This window comes from Trichosurus vulpecula, chromosome 3 (genome assembly GCF_011100635.1).
Source record: "Trichosurus vulpecula isolate mTriVul1 chromosome 3, mTriVul1.pri, whole genome shotgun sequence".
In the NCBI taxonomy this organism is placed as follows: domain Eukaryota; kingdom Metazoa; phylum Chordata; class Mammalia; order Diprotodontia; family Phalangeridae; genus Trichosurus; species Trichosurus vulpecula.
This window is the reverse complement of record NC_050575.1, coordinates 403,174,646-403,201,924: the sequence shown is the minus strand read 5'-3', so window position 1 is coordinate 403,201,924 and position 27,279 is coordinate 403,174,646. Positions and strand designations below refer to the sequence as shown.

The 27,279-nt window shown below is 40.7% G+C and overlaps 1 protein-coding gene across 1 annotated transcript; it reads right to left on the bottom strand.

Moving 5' to 3' along the window:
• Positions 1-27,279, bottom strand: LOC118842729 (zinc finger protein 2 homolog; the record flags this gene model as incomplete). Its single annotated transcript, XM_036750102.1, has 5 exons — positions 27,223-27,279; positions 25,668-25,793; positions 7,207-7,333; positions 5,305-5,400; positions 1-1,301 (listed from the first exon to the last, which is right to left on the bottom strand). Coding segments are annotated over exons 2-5 (1,572 nt in total), but the record flags the coding sequence as incomplete, so codon positions are not given.

Here is a 27,279-nt window from a genome sequence, read left to right as displayed (position 1 = left end):
CTGATGTGCAAGAAGACTGGAGCTCTGTGTGAAAGCCTTTCCACATTGATTACATTTATAAGGTTTCTCTCCAGTGTGGATCCTCTGATGTGCAACAAGACTGGAGCTCTGTGTGAAAGCCTTTCCACATTGATTACATTCATATGGTTTCTCTCCAGTGTGGATTCTCTGGTGTATAGCAAGGTGAAAGTTTATTCTGAAAGCTTTTGCACATTGATTACATTCATAAGGTTTCTCTCCGGTATGGATCCTCTGATGTACAGCAAGTTTGGAGCTCTCTCTGAAAGCCTTTCCACATTGATTACATTCATAAGGTTTCTCTCCAGTGTGGATTCTTTCATGTGCAGCAAGACTGGAGCTATATGTGAAAGCCTTTCCACATTGACCACATTCATAAAGTTTCTCTCCAGTGTGGATTCTCTGATGTGAAGCAAGACTGGAGCTTTTTGTGAAAGCCTTTCCACATTGATCACATTCATAAAGTTTCTCTCCAGTGTGGATCCTCTGATGTGCAACAAGACTGTAGCTCTGTGTGAAAGCCCTTCCACATTGATTACATTCATATGGTTTCTCTCCAGTGTGGATTCTCTGGTGTACAGCAAGTTGGGAGTTTAGTCTGAAAGCCTTTCCACATTGACTACATTCATAAGGTTTCTCTCCAGTGTGGATTCTCTGATGTAGAGTAAGTTTGGATTTCTTTCCAAAAGCCTTTCCACATTGATTACATTGATATGGTTTCTCTCCAGTGTGGATTCTCTGGTGTACAGCAAGTTGGGAGTTTACTCTGAAAGCCTTTCCACATTGATTACATTCATAAAGTTTCCCTCCAATGTGGATTCTCTGATGTGCACTTAGATCACAGTTTAGTCTGAAAGCCTTTCCACATTCATACGGTTTCTCCCCAATGTGGATTCTCTGATGTACAGCAAGACTGGAGCTGCAATTCAAACCCTTTCCACACTGATTACATTCATGAGGTTTCTTGTCACTGTGAATCCTGTGATGAACAACGAAGGATGAGTGATCACTAAAAGATTCAGCACATTCATGACACTTATGTGGTTTCTCTCCAGTATGAATTTTTTGACAGTAAATAAGGGATGACTGTTGACTCATGTCTTTCCCACAATGATGACAATCATAAGGTTTCTCTCCTGTGTGGATTCTGTGAAATACAGCACAGATTTGTCTCCCAGGGAAGTCATAGAGACCATCACTCATGAAGCTTTCTTTGTGAGTTTCTTTCACAGAAATCCTTAGCTTTTCAGTAGTCTCTTTCATTCCAGGTGAAATCTCTCCTTCTGCAAGAATCAAATAGTAAAACATATATACAGAGACACACATACACACATATGTAATTGTAATCCCTGTCTTCCATTGTGAGAAAGTACACTAATTGATGTATATCCTAATTCCCCAGGTGAAGTCTTCAAAGTTAAATGGACATAATCAAGAGTTTGAAAATGCCATTACCTCACATCTGCAGGATAACTTTGGCTTACAAAGAGCTTCACACACACACAATCACATCGGATTCTCACAAACACCTGTGACACTGACAGACCCAGGATTCTTACTACATTCTCAAGTCAGGTCAAGCTCAGAATGGCTGAGTGACCTGACCAATAACCCTGCAGCTGAAACGAGACCTCCAACCCCGCAAGTGGGGATGCTCTATCCATTGAACTTGATGACCTTTCTCAATTGCACTTACTTTTACCCTGTTTTTTACTTGAAAAAATATTTAATTTTGCATGTTTGACTTTTCTCTCCCTCTCCTTGGGTCTTCCTATTCCCTGACACACAAAAATATTGAAATTAGGCCAATTCATAACCCTACAATGGGGCTATAAGTTCAAGGGAAAAGAAAAGTCAATCATAGTGGCAAAATTCATTGTTGACTTATTTGAAGAAATTGCCATGGCAACCATCAATCTTGTACAACCACCACCCTCATCAGTCAGCAGCCATCAACACTGTGCCAGAGCCTCTACCAGCAGGAGGATTAAGAGTCCCTGAAAGCTCAGATGATACTTAGCTTTTATTACCAATAAAATATTTTTAAGTTAAAGTAGGTACTTTTTTAAAAAACAAAATAGGATCATGTATGTAATAGACAATAGTATATTGTAAACATAACTTTTCTAGGCACTGAAAAACCAAAAATTCCAGTGACTCACTTGTTTGCAATATTCACTCTACTGCAGAGCTCTGAGACTGGACCTGCTACATTGCTGAGGTGTACTTGAAATTCTTCTCATTCTTGTTTTGATTTTGCCTCTTTCCTCCCTACTTCTATTCTCCTTCTTAAACTATTATTAGCTTCACTGCTTGAGTTCCCTTATATCCCATTGTATCCCATTGAACTAGATGTCTTTCCACTCCCAAATGTTCTCCGTTCACTGGATCAGCTAAGACCAAGGTTCTTGATCGGCTGCTTCTTCTCAACCATCTCCATGTTTGTATGCAGATTGGGAGCTCCTTGATAGCAGGGACTGGCTTTTCCCTTCCTAAAGCTTGATGAGGGGCCTACTTATTGACTGATTGACTGGACGCAAGGCTGACAGCAGGCCCCAGTTTCTACCTCTGGTCTGTCTTATTTGGCAAATGCAGGTTCTAGCCTCAGCCCTGTTTCTGTCTCTTTCATGCACCTTATCTCCTATTTGAGTGATCTTGGTCTGGTTCTAACACTAATGAGACCTAACCAGAACCATAGTGAAGATCCCAGAGACTTCTTTTTAGGCTCCTGAAGCATCCCATACTATGAAACACCTGGGAATTTCTACTTCCCACTTCCCCAAACTCAGAGTGCCTGTCAACTCAACGAATCTGGCCAATGATTCTCCAAGAATGGGCCAAAGATTGAGCCTCAGAGATCAAGGGAGGGACACAAGGTGATGATTTATGTAAAGCATAGCCTTGGATTAATTCTAAGTCAGGCAACAGCCTTTGCCAGTCCTTAGATGCTGCTGAATGGAAAGAGAGAAAAGCATAAAACCAGGCTGCCTGAGTCCACTACAAATTGAGGCTCTGATTTCAGGGTGGACTTCACTGCAGCAAGGGTATCTTTTGACATCTCCCTAACTGACTCCCCTGGGGTAGCTAGGTGGTGGAGTGGAGAGAGTACTGGTTAGGAAGACTCAAGTTTAAATCCAGCCTCACACACTTACTAGCTTGATACTCTGCCCAACTCACTCAGGCCTCTTGGCCTTGGTTTCCTCATCTGTAAAATGAGCCTGAAAAGGAAATGGCATATCACTCCAGTGTCTTTGCCAAGAAAACCCCAAATGGGATTATGAAGAGTCAGAAATGACTGAAAACCACATAACTGGCTCCCCATCTCATTCACCACAGCGGTTTTTCCAATTCCTTTCATTCTTTCCCAACAGTCCCTCACTACTTGCTCCCACGGTCTACCCCTACTCACCTTCTCAGCAGAGAAATGAGCCTTGTATGTGTTTGTTGAAAAATTTGGATATTTATCAAGAGCTATCTTATCCTCATTTCCCATATACTAAGTACTTCTTTTTTTCCTTTTTGACACTACTAGCAGATGAAATGGTCCTCTTTCTGCTAGCTAAAGCAAACTCCTTTCCATGTGTAAAACATCGCATTCCAGAACATCATCTTCCTCATGATGCTGCCTCTCCAGCATCCCCTTTTTCACTACTTTCTAGTCTCTCCCACACTGATGACTCCTTCCCTACTGCCACAAATAAAACCATTTCTCTCTAATCCTCAAAACAAGGTCACTTGATCCATTCAACCCAAGAGATGGTTTCCAATATCTTTCTTCCATTTCTTGGCTAAACAGCTGGAAATGCCCAGTTACAATTGGTGTCTCCACCTCCTTTCCTCTGGTTTCTCTGAAATTCTCTGCAATCTAGCTCCCAATTTCATTGTTCAGCTGAAATTCCTCTCTCCAAAATTGCCAAAAATCTCAAACCTGGCTAAATCAACTGGCCATTTCTTCATTCTCATCCTTCTTGCCTTCTTTCCAGCCTTTAACAGTCAATCACCCCTACCCCCTGTCTCTCTCTCTCTCTCCCCCTCTCTCTCTCTCTCTTAGTGACACACCTCTCATTGTTCCCCAAACCAATCTTATTCTCTTTCCCCCAACCCTGCCATCTTCCTACTTTCCTAATGCTCTCCAAGGAATCCTCCCCATAGTGCAGGCTCCCAAATGAGGTGTCATGCACTCCTCACTGACTCTCTCACACACCTCTGACCCACATTCAATCTGTTGCAAAGTCCTATGATTCATCACAGGTAACATCTCTCCCATACACCCCCTTCTCTCCAATGCTGCCACTATCTTGGCTCAGGCCCCAAACACCTCACACCAGAGATATTTCAAGAACGTGCTGCTTGCTCCAGCTGCCTCAAGTCTCCCCCCAGTCCAGGCATTCCTCCACCCACTTATCAAAGGTCATCTTCCTAAATTCTTAACTGACCATGTTACCACGTCCTCAACAACCTCTTGAGTCTTACTAGGAAAAGGATGGAATATAAAATACTCTCTAGGTCTATAATCACCTATGCCTTCTTTACCTACCCCTCTCCTACTCTCCTAATTTTCTTTCACCTCATGTCCCCACCATACATTCTACAATCCAGTGGTATGGGCCTCCTTTCTGTTATGTGAACAGGAAGGACACTTCACCTCCTGACTATGGGCTTTCCACATCATCTCCATACCCAGAATGCTCACCCTGACTTCCCTGAAGCCCCAGATAGAGCCCACCTTCTACAATAAGCCTTTTCAGTCCTCCTTCACTTTAATGCCTTCACTCTCCCAATGAGTTCCAATTTGTCTTGTCCATAACAAGTTCTACACTGTTTCTGGAATGTCCTCTGCCCCAAAAGTCTGAACTCCAGGAGAGCAGGGGATGTTTCTTGTGTCTCTTTATATCTCTGTTGCATAAGTGAGGGTCTGGCATGTGGCAGAAACTTAATAAATGTTCACTGACTCAAAAAAAGTCTAAGAAAGAGCCCACACTAGAAAGACTAACCCCATTTTGAACTCTGAGGAAAGTTCCATTCCCCCAAATTCCAAACAATGACTTTTTTTAGGACCATAGATTTATCACTGGGAGGGAGCTTAATCGCCATGGTGTCCAACTTCCTTATTTTACAGAAGACGAAATTATGACTGATTGGGGTTTAGTGACCTGTTGAAGGACCAAATGCTAAAAGTGTCTGAAAAAGAATTCCAAGGCAGGTCTTCCTGCCCCCAAATCTAGCATTGCTTTGCGACAACACCAAGAATCACAGCTCTCATATGCCTGCTTTCACCTCACTCACCTGTATAGGATCTTCTCAGGGCTCCTTGTTCCAGGATCCATGGTGCTTCCCTTTCTTCCAGATAAGAAATCAAATATTCTCTGGGAACTGGAAGCCCTGGAGAAGGAGAAACAGGGATGAGCATGGAAAAAACCTTGGAAAACAGTGTACATATAAAGCTATTCCACTTCGAGATTCATTCCTTTCTGATGAATCAGCTTTGGCTCTTGTCTCCTACCCAATTCGTCACTCCCTCAAACCTATAAAAACCTTGTCACTGTTCATTCAGTGAATCATTGCCTCTTCTGGTGAGATTCTCCTGTTGGGCAACTCAATGAAGCTTAGTCAAATTCTGATTCTTGGCCAGTCTGTTACTCCTGCCATTGATAGGGGCATGCAAGCAAGGAGCACAGGATGGTTCCCAGAAGTCCTTAAGCATGGTTTCCATAGCATTTATTTTGGGGATCTTTGGGGAGAGATGGGGGAGATCATGGAGTGAATTTGGAAACGAGAAATTTGATCTTGGTGCACCTTCTTCATAGGAAGATAGACTTATTGCAGAGTTTCCATTATCTAGAATTTAGAGGCAGCTGGTAGTGTAATGGAGGGAGCCCTGGACCTGGAGTCAGGAATGCCAGGGTCTAAATCTAGCCTCAGACAGTTTACTAGCAGTGTGCCTCTGGGAAAGTCACTTAACCTCTGTTTGCTTCAGTTTTCTCAAAGGTCAAAAGGGGATAATAAAATTACCTGATAACATAATATTGTAAAAAAAGCACTTAGCACAACAGCGGGTGAGCAGCAGGTGAAGAGAAAGGCTTATTCCCTTCCTTTCCCACCATCTGTGCTGGATTGCGGAGGCAAAGGAAAGGGAGATTAAGGACAAATGTGTCGTACCTGGTACAACTAGGAGCTGTGAGCTACAAATTTGAGGTTTCTCAAAAAGAAGGATATCCTAAATATTTGGCCCTTCCCAAAGGGGAAGTGGTTGCAAAGAAAAGCTAGTCAAGCAGTTTTTAGAGATTTACCAAACAAAATTCAGGTCCAGGGAGACCTTGGACTAAATAACCCAAGTAATTAGTTCTACATCTGAGATGCTTCAATACTGATCTTGTCTTTGAACTCAAGCTACCTAGAATTGACAGGAAGCAGCTTCAGGAGCAACAAGGAAACCATGTAATTGTCACACAATGTACTGACCTTTTATAGGAAAACCAGACAGCAGGAGGACCCTGTCTGTTAGACACAGGAGACCAGCACTTTTCCCTTTCTGGTAACTGATAAATGCTCCAAAGCCACCACAATGAGGAATAAAGATATTCCCTTTGATAGCAGACTCTGAGTGGTATATCGGTAATTAAGGTGGGACTTTCTTTTACTTTTTTCTCTTTTAGCACTTATTTAATCAAGTGCCCTTGATGAGTCTGCCCTTTATTTCTTTGATTAGATGGGGAGTCTTTGATGACTCACTTGCCTCAAGGTAAAGCCTAGTTTACATGAGTTTCAGTCCCATGTTGTGATGCCCTTTGTCCCTGAACAGGGTATATAAACTCAAGAGGGTGGCCTTTTTCTTTGGGGCTCTCACTCATTGGAAGGGTGGTGTGTGACTCTAGGCAAGGTGCTGTAACTGGCCCCTGGATTTGCTAACCCAGATGTTGGTTTGTATTGGGTCTGTTTATAATGTATGTTTGTAATTTGTTTGTATTTGCTCTGAAGTTCAGGGTGCTAGCTTTTCCTCCTGAACTGAGTTATATTTGTATGTGTAATTAAAGTGAGATTGTTAACCCCTTAAAGTTACTTTCCTTAGTAAAGCAGAGCAAAGAACCTATGCTGGCAGCTATTGTTGCTAGTCTTGTTGGGTCTTACACCCCTACAACAGCTGCTAGCCAAATTGTTGTTACAAATGGCCAGGGGAAGTGTCCTTACCCAAGGAGAGCAGGTTCCAGGCATTTTCCAGTGTGACCTCCTTGTACAAGTCCTTCTGAGGATGGTCTAAGAGGCCCCACTCCTCTGGGGTGAAGTCCACAGACACATCCTGGAATGTCACCAACTCCTAAACCATGAAGAATCATGAGATTTAGACCTGAAAAAGACTCCAGAATTCATGCAGTCTAACCCTCATCAACCAAGAAGAGGAAACTGAAGCAAAGAAAGGGGATTTTCCTAAAAGTCATATCTTTGTTGAGTATTAGAGTCAACACTTAAAACCACAATCATTAGGAACTCAATGAAATATTGGGAAAAGTATTGGATATGATCAGATGGAATAAAGTTGAGAAATGTCTTACTATGGAATGTGTCTCTCTATGGCGTCTGAGACAAAGTGTGTATTTCATCTGTTAGAAGGCTCTCTAGAGGAGAAAGAGAGAACATGGTGTGAAATTTCTTCCTTATCAGAATTGATAAAAGCAATATGGTATAAATAAAATTCTGTGAATTTTGTGAAAAGCTGGGAAGGACAGTGTATTCTGGAGGATGGTGGGGCAGGGCAGAACAGAATGTTTGATTATAGAAGAGAGGAAAGAAAAAGAAAAGATCTAGTTAATTTCCAGAGGGCCTGAAACAAAATCTTATATAAACATGAAAAGGATTCATAAGATACACTAATTACAATCTGAATTGAGGGATGTGAGACTTTCTGACCAAGTGAAGGAGAGTTGTCGTTACATTGACAGTTTGAGGCTGCTCTGGGTATAATGTGTCATGGCCAAAATATCTCATGCCTTGACTTTATGATTGCTTTCATTTGTCAATAACACATATTTTCTTATTATATTTAGTTACATAGTTGCTTTTTTGTGGTTCTTTGTGCTCAAAGCAGACCAATATGACATCACTATGTCAGGGTTAAAGGACAATGTGTCTGAAAGCTCTACCACAGGTTGGTAACAAGTAGTCCATGTGAACATTTGGGGTAGAGATGGCTCTGAATTTATTTGCACATCTCACCATACTTTTGAGCTACTGAACTTCTGCTTTGTTAGTATAGCACAGCATGTTCTTTGATGTAGGCAAGCTATGCTGGGTGGTCCTTTTTTTGCCAATGTCTCCCATGCCTCACACTTGATTACAAAATTCTTGAGAGACCTTGGGAATGTCCTTGTATCGCTTCTTCCGTCCACCTTGGCAGTGCCTTCTTGACATGTGTTCTCCATGAAATAGTCTTTTGGGCAAACAGGCTTTTGGCATTTGAACAACATGGCCAGTCCATCAGAGTTGTGCTCTCTGCAGTAGAATGTGAATGCTTGGCAATCTAACTTGAGAAAGGACCTCAGTGTCCAGTAGCTTATCTTGCCAGGTGACCTTCAGAATCTTCCTAAGATGGTTCAAATGGAAGCTATTCTGTTCCCTGGCGTGGGGCTGGTATACTGTTCAGCTTTCACAGGCAAACAACAATGAAGTCAGCACAATAGCTCTGTAGACCTTCAGTCTGGTATGCAGCCCAAAACCTCTTCTTTCCCACACTTTCCATGGGAGCTTCTCAAACACTTAACTATCTTCGGCAAAGCAGTTGTCAACTGTTAAAATTAGTTATCTTAAATGGAATATAATCGGAGGTACAAAAATTTGCCAGTAAACAATGATTTAAATGTAACAGTTGACATGTTATCTTTACGTAAGGTCAACTAATTTCTCAGTAAATGTGACAAAGATGTGATTTACAGAGCTTATTTTTATGACAGAAGAGGAAGAAAAAGGTTACAATAATCTTAGGGAACACATTTTGAACATAATTCAATTGGACAAGGCAGATTGTCTAACTACTTACTCCTCCCAAATTCTCTTGAACCAGATTCATCCTGTGTCTATCAACTTGTCAGCCAAAGTGAGAATACCCCAGAAGTCCTTGCTGAATTTTGCAACCAAAAGTATCACTTTAATGGAGTCTATAGTTTGAAGAAAGACTGGAAAAGAGGAACTTGTGGTTTATATTTAGCACTCATACCCCATCCTCCAGCTGCCAGAAAGGGAAATCCAGAGGAACTTAGGCCTTTGTCAACGTCTTTACTCCAGCAGCCAGAAAGGGGAATTTAACCTTAGAAAAGAGTCTTATAATCCCATGATTATTTTATACATACAAAGATATTTGTCTTACTATAATTTATCTGCTACTATATGATAAAGTCTTATCGACCTATGTATTCATTAAATCTATAGGAAACCTAGCCTTAGGAGAATATCTATGTTAGTTTGGTTTAACTATTACAGCTAGCTTTTCTCAAATAAGAGAACTTAATCCTACAATGAAACTAAAAATAAATCAAAGTAATTAAATACTAACTGATTTAAAGGTTATTTCTTTTCACAACCTTATCACCTCTGGGTACATGCTGGAAAGGTTGCTGTCAAAGTAAGTGAAATTATTCAGAGGATTCGAAATTTCCCCATTTGCTATAACCAATGGATGGCGTCAATCTGAATGGTAAAGAACCTATATTATTTTTTAATATTTTTTGAAAATATATTTTATTTTCCCACTCAATTACATGTTAATCTTTTTAAATGTTTGTTGTTTTTTAGAGTTTTGAATTCTAAATTCAATCCCTCCTTCCTTCTATTCCCCCCCACCCACCCAACTTAGATAGTAAGCAATAAGATATAGGGTATACATGTGCAATCAGGTGAAACATTTCTGTATTAGTTAGTTTGTACAGAAAGACTTGAAAAAAAGAATGTAAGAAAGATAGCAAAAAATAGCATGCTCCAGTCTGTATGCAAACAATATCAGTTCTTTCTTTGGAGGTAGATGGTATGCTTTGTCATTATTACTTTGGGGTTTTCTTGGATCATTGTATTGCTGAGAATAGGTAAGTCATTCACAGTTCTTCAATGAACAATATTGCTGTTGCTGTATATAATGTTCTCCTGCTTCTGTTCATTTCATTTTGTATAAGTTCAAGTAAGTCTTTCCAGATTTTTATGAAATCATCCTGCTTATCATTTCATGTAGCACAATAATATTCCATTACAATCATATATCACAGATTATTTAGCCATTCTCCAGTTGATGGGCATGTCTTCAATTGCCCAGTCTTAGTCACCACAAAAAGAGCTGCTATCAATATTTTTGTATAAATACATTCTTTCCTCTTTATTTTGATGTCTTTGGGCTATAAACTTAGCAATGGTATTGTTGGATCAAAGGGTATGCAAAGTTTTGTAGCTCTTTGGGCATAGTTCCAAATTGCTCTCTAGAATGACTGAATCAGTTCATAACTCTACCAATAGTGCATTAGTGTCCCACTTTTTCCACATCCCCTCCAAATTCCATTATTTTTCTTTTTTATCATATTAGCCAATCTGATAGGTATTACTGGGTGCCTCAGAGTTGTTTTAATTTGCATTTCTCTAACCAATAGTGATTTAGAGCATTTCTTCAGGTGATTATAGATAGCTTTGATTTCTTACTCTGAAAACGGCCTGTTCATATCCTTTGATCATGTATCAATTGGGGAATGACTTTTATTTTCATAAATTTGACTCAGTTCTCTATATATTTAAGAAATGAAGCCTTTATGAGAGATACTTTTTGGAAAAAAAAAAGTTCCACAGTTCTCTGCTTTCCATATAATTTCAGTTGCATTGGTTTTGTTTGTGCTAAAACTTTTTAATTTTACAGGATCAAAATTATGGATTTTATATTTTGTATTGTTCTCTATCACTTGGTTTGTCATAAATTTTTCCCTTATCCATAGATAGGACAGAAAAATGATTCTATGCTCTCCTAATTTGATTATGGGATTACCCTTCCTTTGTGAATCATGCGACTATTAGGACCTTATTGTGGTATACAGTGTGAGAAATGGGTCTATAACTAATTTCTGCTTTAATGTTTTCTAGTTTTTCCAGCAGTTTTTGTAAAATAATGAGTTTTTGTTCCATAAACTTGGATTGTTGGGTTTATCATATACCAGATTCCTAGGGTCATTAACTATAAGATAATTTATATCTAATCTATTCCACTGATCCATCACTTTATTTCTTAGCCACTACCAGATTGTTTTGATAATTATGGCTTTATAATATGATTTGGCATCTGGTATGATTAGACTGCCCTCCTTCATATTTTTAAAAAATCTATTCCCTTGATATCCTTGTCCTTTCAGAAAACCTGTATTTTCTTGGTGTTGTTGTCAGGACAAAATTAGCACAAGCATCAGAGAATCAATCCATATACTATTTAGTCACACAGAAATAAGAGTAATTGTGGAGGGTTTCTTTACACATTTTTAAAAAAGCAAATTTTAATTAATATAGGTTATATTTCAGGTAGTTCATGAGACAGATATTGACAGTTTCTTCAAAGGACTTAAGCATACTTCTAGAACTCTGGAAACTTGGGAAGATAAAAGTCAAGAGAATGGACCATATACAGGAGAAGTTGGCCAAATCTGAAAATGACTTCATACTTGGGAGCAGTCATCTATATTTCTAATCTGCTACACCCACAATGTGTGTTTGGCCAATGTGCTTGGAATTTGATAGTCTTCCATTTCCATCATTTTTTTCCTTTTTTTTTTAAATTTTTTTTGGAGGCAATACAATGTTTTTTATTTCTTTTCTCCTAACAATTATTTTATTACTTAATATTTTAGTTTTCAACATTGATTTCCACTAGATTTTGAGTTACAAATTTTCTCCCCATTTCTGCCCTTCCCCCCACTCCAAGATGGCCCCAGTAGATTCTCCCTTCTTTCACCCCAATCCCAACCCCATCCCTTTTCCCCTTACTTTCTTGTAGGGCAGGATAGTATGCCCCATTCCCTATATATCTTATTTCTCAGTTGCATAAAGAAAAAACTTTTTTTTGAGCATCTACTTGTAAAACTTTGAGTCCCAAATTCTCTCCCTTCTTCCCTTCTCACCCAACCTCCCCAAGAAGGCAAGGAATTCAATATAGGACACACATGTATCATTGTGAGTATCAAATACTCATGTTGTAAAAGACTAACTGTATTTCCCTCCACCCTATCCTGTCCTCCTTTATTATTCAATTTTCTCCCTTGACCCTGTCCCTTTTCAAAAGTGTTTGCTTTTGATTACCTCCTCCCCCTATCTGCCCTCCCTTCTATCATGCCCCCCACTTTTTATCCCCTTCCCCCTACTTTCCTGTGGGGTAAGCTACCCAATTGAGCAAGCATGTTATTTCCTCCTCAGGTCAAATCTGATGAGAGCAAGATTTACTCACTTTTTCTTGCCACTTTTATGCGAGATAATTTGCCCCATTCTATCTCACCCTTTCTCCCTCTCTAAATATATACCTCTCTCATCCATTAATTTGAATTTTTTTAGATATCACCCCTTAATGTTCAACTCACTCTGTGCCCTCTATCTATATATATGTATATTCCCTTCAACTACCCTAATACTGAGAAAGGTCTCATGAATTACACACATCATCTTTCCATGTAGGAATGTAAACAAAACAGTTCAACTTTAGTAAGTCCCTTATGATTTCTCTTTCTTGTTTACCTTTTCATGCTTCTCTTGATTCTTGTGTTTGAAAGTCAAATTTTCTATTCAGCTCTGGTCTTTTCACTGAGAAAGCTTGAAAGTCCTCTATTTTATTGAAAATCCATATTTTGCTTGGAGCATTATACTCAGTTTTGCTGGGTAGGGGATTCTTGGTTTTAATCCTAGCTCTGGAATATCATATTCCAAGCCCTTTGATCCCTTGGTATAGAAGCTGCTAGATCTTGTATTATCCTGATTGTGTTTCCACAACACTCAAGTTTTTTCTTTCTGGCTGCTTGCAGTATTTTCCCCTTGACCTGGGAACTCTGGAATTTGGTGACAATATCCCTAGGAATTTTCTTTTTGGGATCTTTTTCAAGAGGCGATCGGTGGATTCTTTCAATTTCTATTTTGCCCTGTGGCTCTACAGTATCAGAGCAGTTCTCCCTGATAATTTCCTGAAAGATGATGTCTAGGCTCTTTTTTTCATCATGACTTTAAGGTAGACCAATAATTTTTAAATTATCTCTTCTGAATCTATTCTCTAGGTCAGTGGTTTTTCCAATGAGATATTTCACATTGTCTTCCACTTTTTTATTCCTTTGGTTCTGTTTTATAATATCTTGATTTCTCATAAAGTCACTAGCTTCCACTTGCTCCAATCTAATTTTTAAGTTGGTATTTTCTTCAGTGGTCTTTTGGACCTCCTTTTCCATTTGGCTAATTCTGCCTTTAAAGGCATTCTTCTCCTCATTGGCTTTTTGGAGCTCTTTTGCCATTTGAGTTAGTCTATTTTTTAAAATTTAATTTAATTTATTTAATATATTTAGTTTTCAGCATTGATTTTCACAAGAGTTTGAATTACAAATTTTCTCCCCATTTCTACGCTCCCCCCCAATCCAAGATGGCGTATATTCTGGCTGCCCTGTTCCCCAGTCAGCCCTCCCTTCTGTCACCCCACTCCCCTCCCATCCCCTTTTCCCTTCCTTTCTTGAAGGGCAAGATAAATTTCTACGCCCCATTGCCTGTGTATCTTATTTTCTAGTTGCATGCAAAAACTTTTTTTTTTGTTTTTGAACATCTGTTTTTAAAACTTTGAGTTCCAAATTCTCTCCCCTCTTCCCTTCCCACCCACCTTCCCTAAGAAGTCAAGCAATTCAACATAGGCCACATGCATATCATTATGTATAACCCTTCCACAATACTCATGTTGTGAAAGACTAACTACATTTTGCTCCTTCCTAACCTATCCCCCTTTATCCAATTTTCTCCCTTGACCCTGTCCCTTTTCGAAAGTGTTTGTTTTTGATTACCTCCTCCCCCATCTGGCCTCCCTTCTATCATCGCCCTTTTTTTATCTTCTTCCTTCTTCTTTCCTGTGGGGTAAGATACCCAATTGAGTGTGTATGGTATTCCCTCCTCAAATCTGATGAGAGCAAGATTCACTCATTTCCCTTCACCTGCCTTCTCTTCTCTTCCGACAGAACTGCTTTTTCTTGCCACTTTTATGCGAGATAATTTGCCCCATTCTATCTCTCCCTTTCTCCCTCTCTCAATATATTCCTCTCTCATCCCTTAATTTGATTTTATTTCTTTTAGATATCATCCCTTCATCTTCAACTCACCCTGTACCCTCTCTCTCTCTCTCTCTCTCTACATATTTATATATACACACACACATATATATATACATACGTACACACATATACATATGTATACATACACACACATATATGTATGTGTGTGTGTGTGTGTGTGTATATATATATATATACATATATATATATATATATATGCATATTCCCTTCAGCTACCCTAATACTGAGGTCTCACAAATCAAACACATCATCTTTCCATGTAGGAATGTAAACAAAACAGTTCAACTGTAGTAAGTCCCTTGCGATTTCTTTTTCTTGTTCTTTTTCTTGATTACCTTTTCATGCTTCTCTTGATTCTTGTATTTGAAAGTCAAATTTTCTATTCAGCTCTGGTCTTTTCACTGAGAAAGCTTGAAAGTCCTCTATTTTACTGAAAATCCATATTTTGCCTTGGAACATGATACTCAGTTTTGCTGGGTAGGTGATTCTTGGTTTTAATCCTAGCTCCATCAAACTCCGGAATATCATATTCCAAGCCCTTCAATCTCTTAATGTAGAAGCTGCTAGATCTTGGATTATTCTGATTGTGTTCCCACAATACTCAAATTGTGTCTTTCTGGCTGCTTGCAATATTTTCTCCTTAATCTGGGAGCTCTGGAATTTGGCGACAATATTCCTAGGAGTTTTCTTTTTGGGATCTATTTGAGGAGGTGATTGGTGGATTCTTTCAATTTCTATTTTGCCCTGTGGCTCTAGAACATCAGGGTAGTTCTTGATAATTTCTTGAAAGATGACATCTAGACTCTTTTTTTGATCATGGCTTTCATGTAGTCCAATAATTTTTAAATTATCTCTCCTTGATCTATTTTCTAGGTCAGTGGTTTTTCCAATGAGATATTTCACATTGTCTTCCACTTTTTTATTCCTTTGGTTCTGTTTTATAATATCTTGATTTCTCATAAAGTCACTAGCTTCCACTTGCTCCAATCTAATTTTTAAGGTAGTATTTTCTTCAGTGGTCTTTTGGACCTCCTTTTCCATTTGGCTAATTCTGCCTTTCAAGGCATTCTTCTTCTCATTGGCTTTTTGGAGATCTTTTGCCATTTGAGTTAGTCTATTTTTTAAGGTGTTGTTTTCTTCAGTATTATTTTCAGTATTTTTTGGGTCTCCTTTAGCAAGTCATTGACTTGTTTTTTCACGGTTTTCTCACATCCTTCTCATTTCTCTTCCCAATTTTTCCTCTATTTATCTAACTTGCTTTTCCAAATCCTTTTTGAGCTCTTCCATGGCCTGAGACCAGTTCATGTTTTTCTTGGAGGCTTTTGATGTAGGCTATTTGATTTTGTTGACTTCTTCTGGCTGTATGTTTTGGTCTTCTTTATCACCAAAGAAGGATTCCAAAGTCTGAGACTGAATCTGGGTGTGCTTTCGCTGCCTGGCCATGTTCCCAGCCAACTTACTTGACCCTTGACTTTCTCATCGGGGTATGACTGCTTGTAAAGAGTTCTATGTTCCAAGCTTGGGTGGATATGCTGTTGATTTCAGAACTATTACAGCCAGCTCTGACACACCAGCACTCCTCCTTCCCCAAGAACCCCCAACCCGGACTGGACATAGATCTTCAGCAGGCTCTGCACTCCTGCTCTGATCCGCCACTTAATTCCTCCCACCAGGTGGGCCTGCAGCTATAGTTCTGTAGCTGCCCCACCTCCACTTCCCCAGTGTGTAGGTAAGCAAAATGGGCTCCTTAGCACTTAGTTCAACAAGTTCAACACACTAGTATGTTGGTAAGCAAAATGGGCTCCTTAGCACTTAGTTCAACAAGTGCCCTTGAAGAGTTTGGCTTTTGTTTGCTTTGAGTAATTCAGTGTATTCCATTGAGCCTTACTAAGTGCTAAGCCCCAGGCCCAAACCCCTATTAGGTGTAAAACCTATGTGGGTGTGAATTGGCAACTAAGGTGGGGCCCAAGGTGGCGCTAACTCCAGGGAGGGCCTAGTTTACATGACTGGGACAGCAGAGTGTATTGGCAACCAAAAATGGGCTCCTTAGCACTTAGTCAACAAGTGCCCTTGACTAGTTTGGCTTTTTCCCCTGAACTGAATGCTGTTTGTATGTTGGACTGGAGTAAGCTTGTCGGCCCCTTCACCTTGCTTCCCTTGCTTAAGCTGATGGAAAGAACCTGTGCTTTCCCGGTCAACCCCTTCACCTTGCTTAAGCAGATTGAAAGAACCTGTGCTTTCCCGGCGTACCTTACACCCCCGCAGAAGCTGGATGGTTAAAAGCAGCTCCCGTTGGAGCCAGAGGCTGCTACAGCTACAGCCACAGCCACAGCCACAGCTGAAGCAGGAGCTGCCAGTAGCAGAGCTGACCTACGGGAGGAAGCTGAACAAAGACTTCAGGCCAGTGGGTAATCTTTTTACCATAGAGGGGGAAGCATGATTTTGCTTTATGCAATCATGCTTCTCTGTAGCCTCCTGGTTACTCTTTCAAGGCGTACTTATTGGGCCTGGAAGCTTTTGATCAATATATCAAAATGGGGTTGCTGGTTCATGGGTTGGTTACTGTGGAGCCTAAATATGTGTTTTGATTCTTCTGCCTTCTACTTTGAGAGTTTCTTGTATCCGGCGGTTCCAAACCTTTCAGACATGTTTATGATCCTCTTTGAGATTATAAACTCTGCCCTCCTAATACACAGAGGCTCTTAGACCACGTGAGTTTAAGTCGCCTCTTTGTGACAATTTTAGGTCATGTGGGTGAGTTGCATGTGTGACTCACCCCTGATGCTGAAAAAGTTATAAAACCAGGGCTTGGCCTCCTCTTCCTTGGAACTCATTCCCGCAGCAGTGGTGGCATGCGTGACTCTGGGCCAGCCCTTGTTCTGAGCTCCCGGGCTGAACCTAGATGTTGGTAACTACGAATCTGTATTGGGTCTGTCTGTTGATGTTTGTACTTTGTTTGTAATTTGCTCTGAAGTTCAGGGTGCTGGTCTCTTCCCCTGAACTAAGTGAATGATATTTGTGTGCTGAATTAACGTAAGCTTGTCAAAACCCTTCACTTTGCTTTCCTTAGTTAAGCAGATCAAAAGAACCTGTGCTGTTGGCAGCTTCCTGGGTGCTGGCTGTGGGTGGATCTTACACCCCCACAGAAGCTGCTAGCTGGATTGTTGAAACTCCCACTAACCTTCTCTGTTGTCTTTGGCATTTGTGGGTTGAGAAGTCTGGTAACTGCTACAGGTCACTGATTCAGGGCACCAGGGCATGCTCCGCCCGGCTCCTGGTCTGGTTGGTCTGCGCCGCCCACGCTGGGCTCTGCTCCGCTCCACTCAGCTCCCAGCTCTGTGTGGGATAGACTGTACCCAGAGACCATCCAGGCTGTCCTGGGCTACAGCCCTGCTTCCCTCCGCTATTTTGTGGGTTCTGCAGTTCTTCTCTGTTGTCTTTGGCGTTTGTGGGTTGAGAAGTCTGGTAACTGCCACAGCTCACTGATTCAGGGCACTAGGGCACGCTCCACCCGGCTCCTGGTCTGGTTAGTCCCCACCATCCATGCTGGGCTCTGCTCCGCTCCACTCCACTCCCAGCTCTGTGCAGGATAGACCTCACCCAGCAACCATTCAGGCTGTCCTGGGCTGGAGACCTGCTTCCCTCTGCTATTTTTGTGGGTTCTGTAGTTCTAGAATTGGTTCAGAGGCATTTTTTATAGGTTTTTGGAGGGACTTGGCGGGGAGCTCACGCTAGTCCCTGCTTTCCAGCCGCCATCTTGGCTCTGCCGAGTTAGTCTATTTTTTTAAGGTGCTATTTTCTTCAGTATATTTTTTGGGGGTCTCCTTTAGCAAGTCATCGACTTGTTTTTCATGGTTTTCTCACATCACTATCATTTCTCTTCCCAATTTTTCCTCTACTTCTCTTACTTGCCTTTCCAAATCCTTTTTGAGTTCTTCCATGGACTGAGACCAATTCATATTTTTCTTGGAGGCTTTTGATGTAAGCTCTTTGACTTTGTTGCCTTCTTCTGGCTGGATTTTTTGGTCTCCTTTGTCAACAAAAAAAAGATTCCAAAGTCTGAGTCTGAATGTAAGTACATTTTCACTGCCTGGCCATGTTCCCAGCCAATTACTTGACCTTTGAGCTTTCTGTCAGGGTATGACTGCTTGTAAAGAGTGCTTCCCAAGCTTTAAGGGCTGTGCTTCTGTTTTCAGAGCTACTTCTATTCCATTGTCACCTCAAGCTCTGCCACAGCGGCGCTCCTTCTCCCCCAAGAACTGCCAAACAGGATTGCAACCCAGATCCAAGCATGGCAAAGCAAGCCCTGTATACACTCTGGTCTGCTGCTTGATTCCTCCCACCGTGTGAGCCAGGGACAGCGGAAGCAGCTGACTCTGGAACCCTACCACCACACCACCTCTTCCACACCACCTCCACCACCCCTTGGCTGGTGGCCGGACTGCTCTCAAACTGGATCTAGCAGTTTACCCACTAACCTGCTCTATGGTCTTTGGTGTTTATGGCTTGAGAAGTCTGGTAACTGCCACAGTTCAATGATTCCTGGCCCTAACGCCTGTTCTGGCCAGCTGAGTCCAGGCGTGGTCTGTTCTGGAGTGGACCATGCAGGGCTACGCTCCAATCCCAGCACTGTGCGATAGACCCTTCCCAGCAACCATCCAGGCTCTCCTGGGCTGGAGACCTGTTTCCCTCTGCTATTTCGTGGGTTCCACAGCTCTAGAATTTGTTCAGAGCCATTTTTTTTTACAGGTGTTTGGAGGAATTTGCAGGAGAGCTTAAGCAAGTCCCTGCTTTCCAGCCATCATCTTGGCTCCCCCCTGCCATTTCCATCATTAAGATATGATTCATTTTATCAGAAATTCAGATACTTGGCAACAATTCTCCATCATATTTATAAAATTGTCCTTTATTTTTTATCATTGTGATTTCTTTAAAACACCTGACTCATGGTCTATTTTTTAACATCTCACCTTTGACTTCCTTTTTTCTATTATTTTACTTTGGAACAATTAAGGTATTTATTGATCTTTGAGATTCCCAAGAATTTATAATTCTTGTGCTTCACTGGGGTCTCTTGAGTCACTATTCTTCATTGTATAATATTCATTATATGGGCTTTCATTGCAGGAAGGCAGTCCTCTTATTGATTGAGAACTGATCTCTGATTCCCTAACTCATACCTATTTGAAATCTCTTTCCTTTGCAAGCCTCCCACATCCACCTCTCACCACCACAAGATGGCATAATGAATGCCAAACCTTCACTTAAGGAGAAAACTCCTTTCAGAAATCTCATTCATCTTTGGGACTTCTCTGAGCCTCTGACCTGGGGTACCTTTGCCTCACTCCAAACCATTTTCATCATTTTTTTTGTGTGTTGTCTTCCTCTGTTAGACTGTCAGGTCCTTGAGGCTAAGAGAGTTCTAAAAGCCATCAGGAGAAAGACTTTCAACTATAATGGAAAGGACACTGAAATATGCAAGACTATTCCAAACCGACTAGAAATGAGGAGAGAATGGAAGAACATTTTCCAGAGAGCACTGAATATGCAGGCCAGGGACATTTATCCTGCAAATATGAGCTCAGTGATGTAGGGGAAAAAAGTGGATATTCAATGATAAGAAAGAGTCAAATATTTTTAGAAAGAAAATCAGAACTGAAGACATTATTTGTTTCTTTGCACCCCATGGAATGTGGGGAGTCAGCTATATCCTGTTTAGGCCTCTTAGACCTTTGCAAGGCAGGGTCGATTGAGGATGAGTCTATGCACGGCAAAGGCCATGTTTAGGATAAGAAGACATGACAAAGAAAACCTGCCTTTGTAGCTGGTTATCCACATGGGAAAGAACTGAAATGTTTCAGTCTTGGCATTGAGGGAAAATAGTGTCTCACTCCCATGAACAAGGAGATAAAAAACTTAACCAATGCTTCATTGTACTCTTCTGAGAAGTCGGGATGACTCAGCAATTAACCTGTATAAAATACTGTCAGTAACTCCATTAAAATTAGTCTATAGCCAGACTATATGCCTTGCCTAGCCCCATGTCTTTGTCTTTTTGTGTTTCATTACTCCATCCACACAATTGTGCAGCTGTTCACAATGGAACTTTTGCGAAAATTAACCAAGGACTAGGGCAGAAAGAAACTGCAAATAAATATAAAAAGATAGAAATTATGAATATATCCTTTCATTCCATAATAAAGTAGGAATGGAAATTTGTTCAGGGTCAACAAAAGATTCAAACTCAAATGGAGACTTAACAACAATATTTGCGCATGGGCCTGGAGTCAGGAAAATCTGAGTTCAAATACAGCCTCAGACTCTCACTAGCTGTGTGATCCTGGGGAGGGAATTTAACTGTTAGCCTCAGTTTTTTCATCTGAAAAATGAGCTGGAGAAAGAAAAACCACTTCAATAGCTTTACTAAGAAAACCCCAAATGGGGTCACAAAGAGTTGGACATGACTGAAGAACATCAAAATAATAACAACAAAAATTACGAAGGAGAAATTTTACAGGGCTAAAGAAAATAACAAAATTCATTTGGAAAAACAAAAGACTTACAATAATATCAAGGGGAATGATGAAAAGAAGGCTATTGGAGGAAGAGCACTTCCAGACATCAAAATGTAGTATATAGCATTGGTCACCAACCCATGTAGTTCTGGTAAAAAAAAAAAAAAGAGAGAGAGGGAAGGAAAGATTGTGGGAGGAGGGCCCGGGGTGGGGGGAGGAGAGATAAATGGAACAGATTAAACAAGGAAGATTCAGAATCATTAGAACTCAGTAACTCCACATTTGATAAAGTGGGAAAAAGACTGCTTAGGGTAAAACTCCTTAGTTAGTTAAAAAAAAAAACTGCTGAGAAAACTGGAAAGCAGTCAGGAAGGAAATTAGGATTATACCAACATCTTACACAAATACATTCTATATGGATGTGATTGTTGTTGCTCAGTTGCTTCAGTCATGTCTGATCCTCCGTGACCCCATTTGGTAATTACTTGGCAAAGAAATTATCAAAGAAAAGACTTCATATCTTAAGAGCCAGAAGGTAAAACAGGAATTGAAAAAAATCTACCAATCACCTCCTAAAAGAAATCCAAAGTGAAAATTCCCAGGAATATTATAGCCAAACTCCAGAGCTCCCAGGTCAAGGAGAAAAGAGTACTAGCAGCCAGAACGAAGCAATTCAAATGTCATGGAGCCATAGTCACACTAACACAAAAGTGAGTAGCTTTTACATTAAAAAAATCACAGGGTGTGGAATATAATATTCAGCAAGACAAAGGAACTAGGATTATGACCAAGTATCATATACCCAGAAAAACTGAGTGTAATCCTTCAGGGGAAAGAAAAAGGACATTCCATAAATGGCAGAAAATCAAGCACTCATACTGAAAAGACCAGAGTCGAAAAAAATTTGATCTTCAAATATAAGACCCAACAGAAACATCAAAAGGTGAACAGGAAAGAGAAAACAGAAGAGATTCAATAAGGTTAAATTGTTTATATTCCTACATTGGAAGATGATACTTGTAACTCTTAAAATCTTTATGACTATTAGAGCAATTGTAAAGAATATACATTGGCCATATATATTGAATATGATGGGATTTTATTCAAGAAAACAAAATTAAGGAGAAAGAGAACTGCACTCCAAGAAGAAGGAAGGGAAAGGCAGAAGGAAGAGAATTATCTCACATAAAAGAGGCAAGGAAGAGCTATTACAGTGAAAGGGAAGATGGAGGAGGTGGGAATAGAGGGCTTAGGCCTTACTCTTTATTAAAATTGGCTCAAAGAGGGAGTAGTAACATACATGCTTAGAAGGGTATGGAAATCTATTTCATCCTATACAGAAGGAAAAAGGGACAGGGATAAGGGGGTGGGGAGACTGATAAAAGGAAGGGCAGGTTGGAGGAGGCATTGGTCAGAAGGAAAACATTGGTGAGGAAAAAGAGAGACAAACAAGGGGAAATACTATGGAGCGAAATATAAAGTTAGTTATCATAACTGTCAATATAAATGGAATGAACTTACTCATAAACTGCATTACTAGATGTAAAATGAATAATTTTGATTGTATTAAATTTAAAAGGTTTTTTGCAGAAACAAAATCAATGCAAGATTAAAAGGAAAGCAGATAATTGGGGGAAAAGTTTACAGCAAGTATCTCTGATAAAGGCCTCATTTCCCAAATATATACAACACTGAGTCAAATTTATAAGAATACAAGTCACAGCCCAATTGATAAATGGTCAAAGGATATGAATAGGCAGTTTTCAGAGAAAGAAATCAAAGCTATTTATAGTCATATAAAAATTCTCTAAATCACTACTGATTAGAAAATTGCAAATTAAAACAACTCTAGGTTACTACCACATTATACCTATTAAACTAATAAAACAGAAAAGAAAAATGATAAATATTGGCAGAAAGTGAGAAAACTCTGATAATAATGCACTCTTGGATTTGTGAGCTGATCCAATCATTACGGAGAGCAATGTGGAACTATACTCAAAAGGATATAGAACTGTGCATACCCTTTCACTCAGCAATAACACTACTAAGTCAGTATCCAAAAAAGATTTTTTTTAGAAAACAGAGAAAATTATTTATAGGAGGGTATTTATAATAGCTCTTTTTGTGGTAGCAAAGAATTGGAAATTGAGGAGACACCCATTAACTAGAGAATGCCTTTACAAGTTGTGGTATATGATTGCAATGGAATACTATTGTTACAGAAAATGACCAGCAGGATGATTTCAGAAACACCTAGAAAGACTTACATGAACTGATGCAGAGTGAAATGAGCAGAACCAGAAGAACAGCGTACAAAGTAACAGCAATACTGTATGATGAACAACAGTCAACAACTTAGCTATTCTCAACAATACCATGATCTAAGACTAATCCCAAAAAACTCATGATGAAAAATGCTCTCCCCCACCTCCATAGGAAGAACTGATTGAATATGAATATAGAACTAAAGCATATTATTTTTCACTTTCTTTTTCATTCATTTTTTTTTTCACAAAATGACTAATATGGAAATGCTTTACATGATTGCATATGTATATCTATATATCTATAATGGTAATGTAAACTTGAAGATCTTTCCCACCCATTAATAGGCCCATGTGACCTGCTTATGTCATAGGAAGCCTAAGTCACATGTGGTGGGAGGAGCTAGCTGAACTGGAACTGGAAGGCTGGAGCAGGAAATGCTAAGAGCGAGTTAGAAATTTGGGAGGAGACAATTGACAGGCAAGGAGTCAGCTAGGATTTGTGAGTGTTTGTGGAAAGGCCCCAGCAGGAGGCAAGGTTATAGAGTGGCTCAATGCTGTCATAATGTATGCTAACTTCTTTGGTGCTACGATGGATTAGATTTACTGTTTGTGGGATTGGGTTTTCTGGTGTCTGAATAAATATTGGCTTGGTTCTGCCTTCTATATGAAGAGTCTTTTATATTTTGTGGTTCAGAACTATGCTGGCATATTCGTGGTCACCATCAGTGTTGTGAATATTGCCTTACTGATACGATATCCATTTCTTATTGCTTACCGAATGCAGCAGGTGTAAGAAGAAAAAGGGAGATAGAGAAACATGACCTCAAAATTTAGGAATAAAAAATGTTTTTATATGAAATTGGGGAAAAATGAAATATTATTTAAAAAAAGACTAACAGCCAATGACAGCTAGGTGGCACAATAGATAGACCACAAGGCCTAGAGTCAGGAGGATCCGAGTTCAAATTTAGCCTCACATACTTACTAGCAATGTGATCCTATACAAGTCACTTCACCTTGTTTTTCTCAGTTCCTCCTATGTAAAATGATTTGGAGAAACAAATAGCAAACCATTCCACTACCTCTCCCAAGAAAACCCCAATGTATCCCAAAGAGTGAGACACCACTGAAACAACCAAGAAATAACAAAGAACCATTCCCCAAGAGATGGTTAATGGATATAAACAAAAAAATTCTCAGAAACAACAGCCAAGTATTCCCAACCATATGAAAAAAAAATGCTCTAAACCACTAATTAGAGAAAAGTAAACCAAAATAACATTGAGGTTTCAACTCATACTCAACAAAATTGACAAAAATGACAAAAAACAGCACCAGACAACCTTGGAGGTGTTGTGGGAAGATGGGTACACTACTACAATGTTGACGGAGCTATGAAATGATAGAAAATCATGAAGATCTTAAGTTGAAATCCAGCCTGAGACAATGACTACTTATGTAATCCTGGTTGTTAAGCCACTGAACCTGTGTTTGCCTCAGTTTCCTGAACTGTGAAATAAAGAGAATAAAAACACCTACCACATAGGGCTGTTGTGAAGATGGTCAGAAGTGCATTTTGGGGAGAAAGTAAGTCATTTCCCTGTATCTTTGCTTTGAGACTGATGCCTCTTTTATAAGAACTGAGTGTTTCTTTCAGTTCTCCCTTTCCAATACATGAAAACTTCCAGAACTTTGAATAGTTCCCCAAACTCAATCAGCCCTTTCCCTATATCCTCTCAAACAAGGGAAGTACTAGGCCCTCAACAAATGCTAATTAACTAATAGCTAAAGAAGATAGCTTTTTCTTTGGCCTGGTCCAAATAACTCTTATAAGGGCCTTTAAACATGTGACTCTAACCCAGAAGCCAACTTAACCTGCTTTCTTGCATCGCCATATTTTCCAGAATCACTGGAGCAAAGTATGAAAGGGGCCAGGAACACCCCAAGTCATTGCTTATGGTATTTGATCCTTTCACCCATCACTGGCCCCTCAGTATGCCCTTGAGAATCAAACCAGCTTCAATACAAGGGCCAGTTAGTGTGCACCAGAGAGAGCTGTTTGTGCAGCTCAGACCCTGGAGGATAAGCAGAGCATCCTGTCTTCCAGGTCTGGCAGGGAGATCTTGGCCAAAGAGACAAATGGGGAGGGGTAGCAGTTCTATGTATATAGGGAGGAGAGGTCCTAGGCATGGATAAAGTAGCGAAGACAAGACCCCTACAGAACAGAGAGGAATGAGTGAAGTGGTCTTCCTTGTGACAGGGAACATGAGAACATGAGGGAAAACTTAAAAAAAAACTGTATAAGGGAGGACAGCAATTGGGGATTGGAGTGGGGGGTAGTTAGTGATTGTTATGCCAATGTGCCATGAATCAATTCAAAGTACAACGCACAGGGTGGTACTGTTACTACTGTTTTCAATTTCCTGCCTATTTTTGTAAAGAAACAATCCATAGGTAGGGGATTGCCAGCCTCACAGACAATGCTCTTTGTCTATAGAAATGCCGTCTTTTATTGATGTTGGTGAAGTCTGTAGAAAGAGTGCACTCACCTGGGGAGGGGATCTGCATCTCTCATGGGCCATTCCCTCTTGCTCCATGATCCCTGCTTGGTCCAGGCCTTGGTCTTCTGCAGTCTGAGCTGGGGAGGGAGAAGGAGCCCAGGGCAGGAGGCTGGCCTACAGAGATTTACAGAGGGTAAGGCCCTGCCCTCAGGTCAGAGAATAAAACCTAAAGCTGGTAGGGTGCTTGGGTGCCTATGCTTGGACCTCAGTTTCAAAATCACATCTCTCCCTAGCCTCAAAACACATTCTCACAGTTTCTCTCCAGCTCAAGGACAGAATGCTCCAACAAAAACATTTATCTCTCTCCCTGATACAGTAGCCAGCTGCACCTACACAATATTTTAGTTTGAACCAGCTGTGTACTGGCTGAACTGGCCGTGTAGGGGGTCATAAAGATATTTAATACTCAGTGACCTGTTATACCTATCCTAGACCTAGACATGTGTATACTGCATTAAGTTTATCTTGTCTAACTAGACACTGAGGAAGGCAGCCTGGGTATTCCCCAGTCACCCCTGACCATTACTTGACTTAGTGACATTTCAGGCCCAAAACCACACCTTCATGGAGTCCCCCTCCCCCCTGGGTTATTATTTCCCAGTGGACTCTGGGTAAAATGCCTTTGTGGTAGATGCTAAATGTGCTTTTTCCTTTAAGAACTAACCACTACTTAACCACTCCCTAATGCCCCCCCCAAACAGCTAATCAGCATATTTGGCACATGTCTTACTACAATTTAACCTATATAATCTTCCCCTGGATCCCCTTTAAGACTGCAGGTTCCGTAAGCACTCCTGCTCACTGTAAAGCCTAACAACAAACTTTTGCCAACTTGACTTAAAGACAGTTTGTGTTAGAGAATTCATTCCAGGCAACCCTTCCCTGGGAACTTTACTCTCAGGATTCCTGAGGTGTCCCTGGGTTTGTCCCTCAGCACTTCAGGGGCCCAACGTGGGGCACAGTTTGAGGTCTCAAGCCTCGCCCAGGTCAAGGTAAGCTTCCCCTCCTCAAGCACCCTAGGCAAGGCTTGCAGGGACCACTGGATCGAGCCTCCAACAGGCTTCGGCCTAATTCCCCTTTTCTGGCAGGGACGCCTCGTTTTGGGGAACACGTTGCCACTTTCTCACTCCATCTTCCAGGACGCTGGTCGGGCGAATTAGACTCCAGGAGCTCTGGTGACTTAGCGGCAGAGTGCGTCAGTCCCCCTCTATCCCCGGGACTCTGCCCCTGGAGCTCTCTCAGACAAGTGGGAAAAAAACTCGGTCTTCAGGACCTTGAGAAGAAGCGCCTTGTGTCCTTTTGCAACACTGCCTGGGTCCAGAACAACCAAAGGACCAGGGGAAATGGCCTGTGTGCGGCACTCTACATTATAATGCCATTTCACAGCTAAGGCTGTTTTCCCGCGGGGAAGGGAGACTGACAGAAGTTCCCTCCGTGCAAGCTTTTCTGTCTCTTTCCCACGACCCGGAGCTGCGGGAACAGTGTAGGGCGCTCTGAGTTGAATTTGCTGCAGCAAAGGCGGAATAAGACATCCCTGACTTACTTGACGATGCCCTTCTTTCAGGCCCACGGGCTTCACCTCCTGGACCTCCTACCCGCC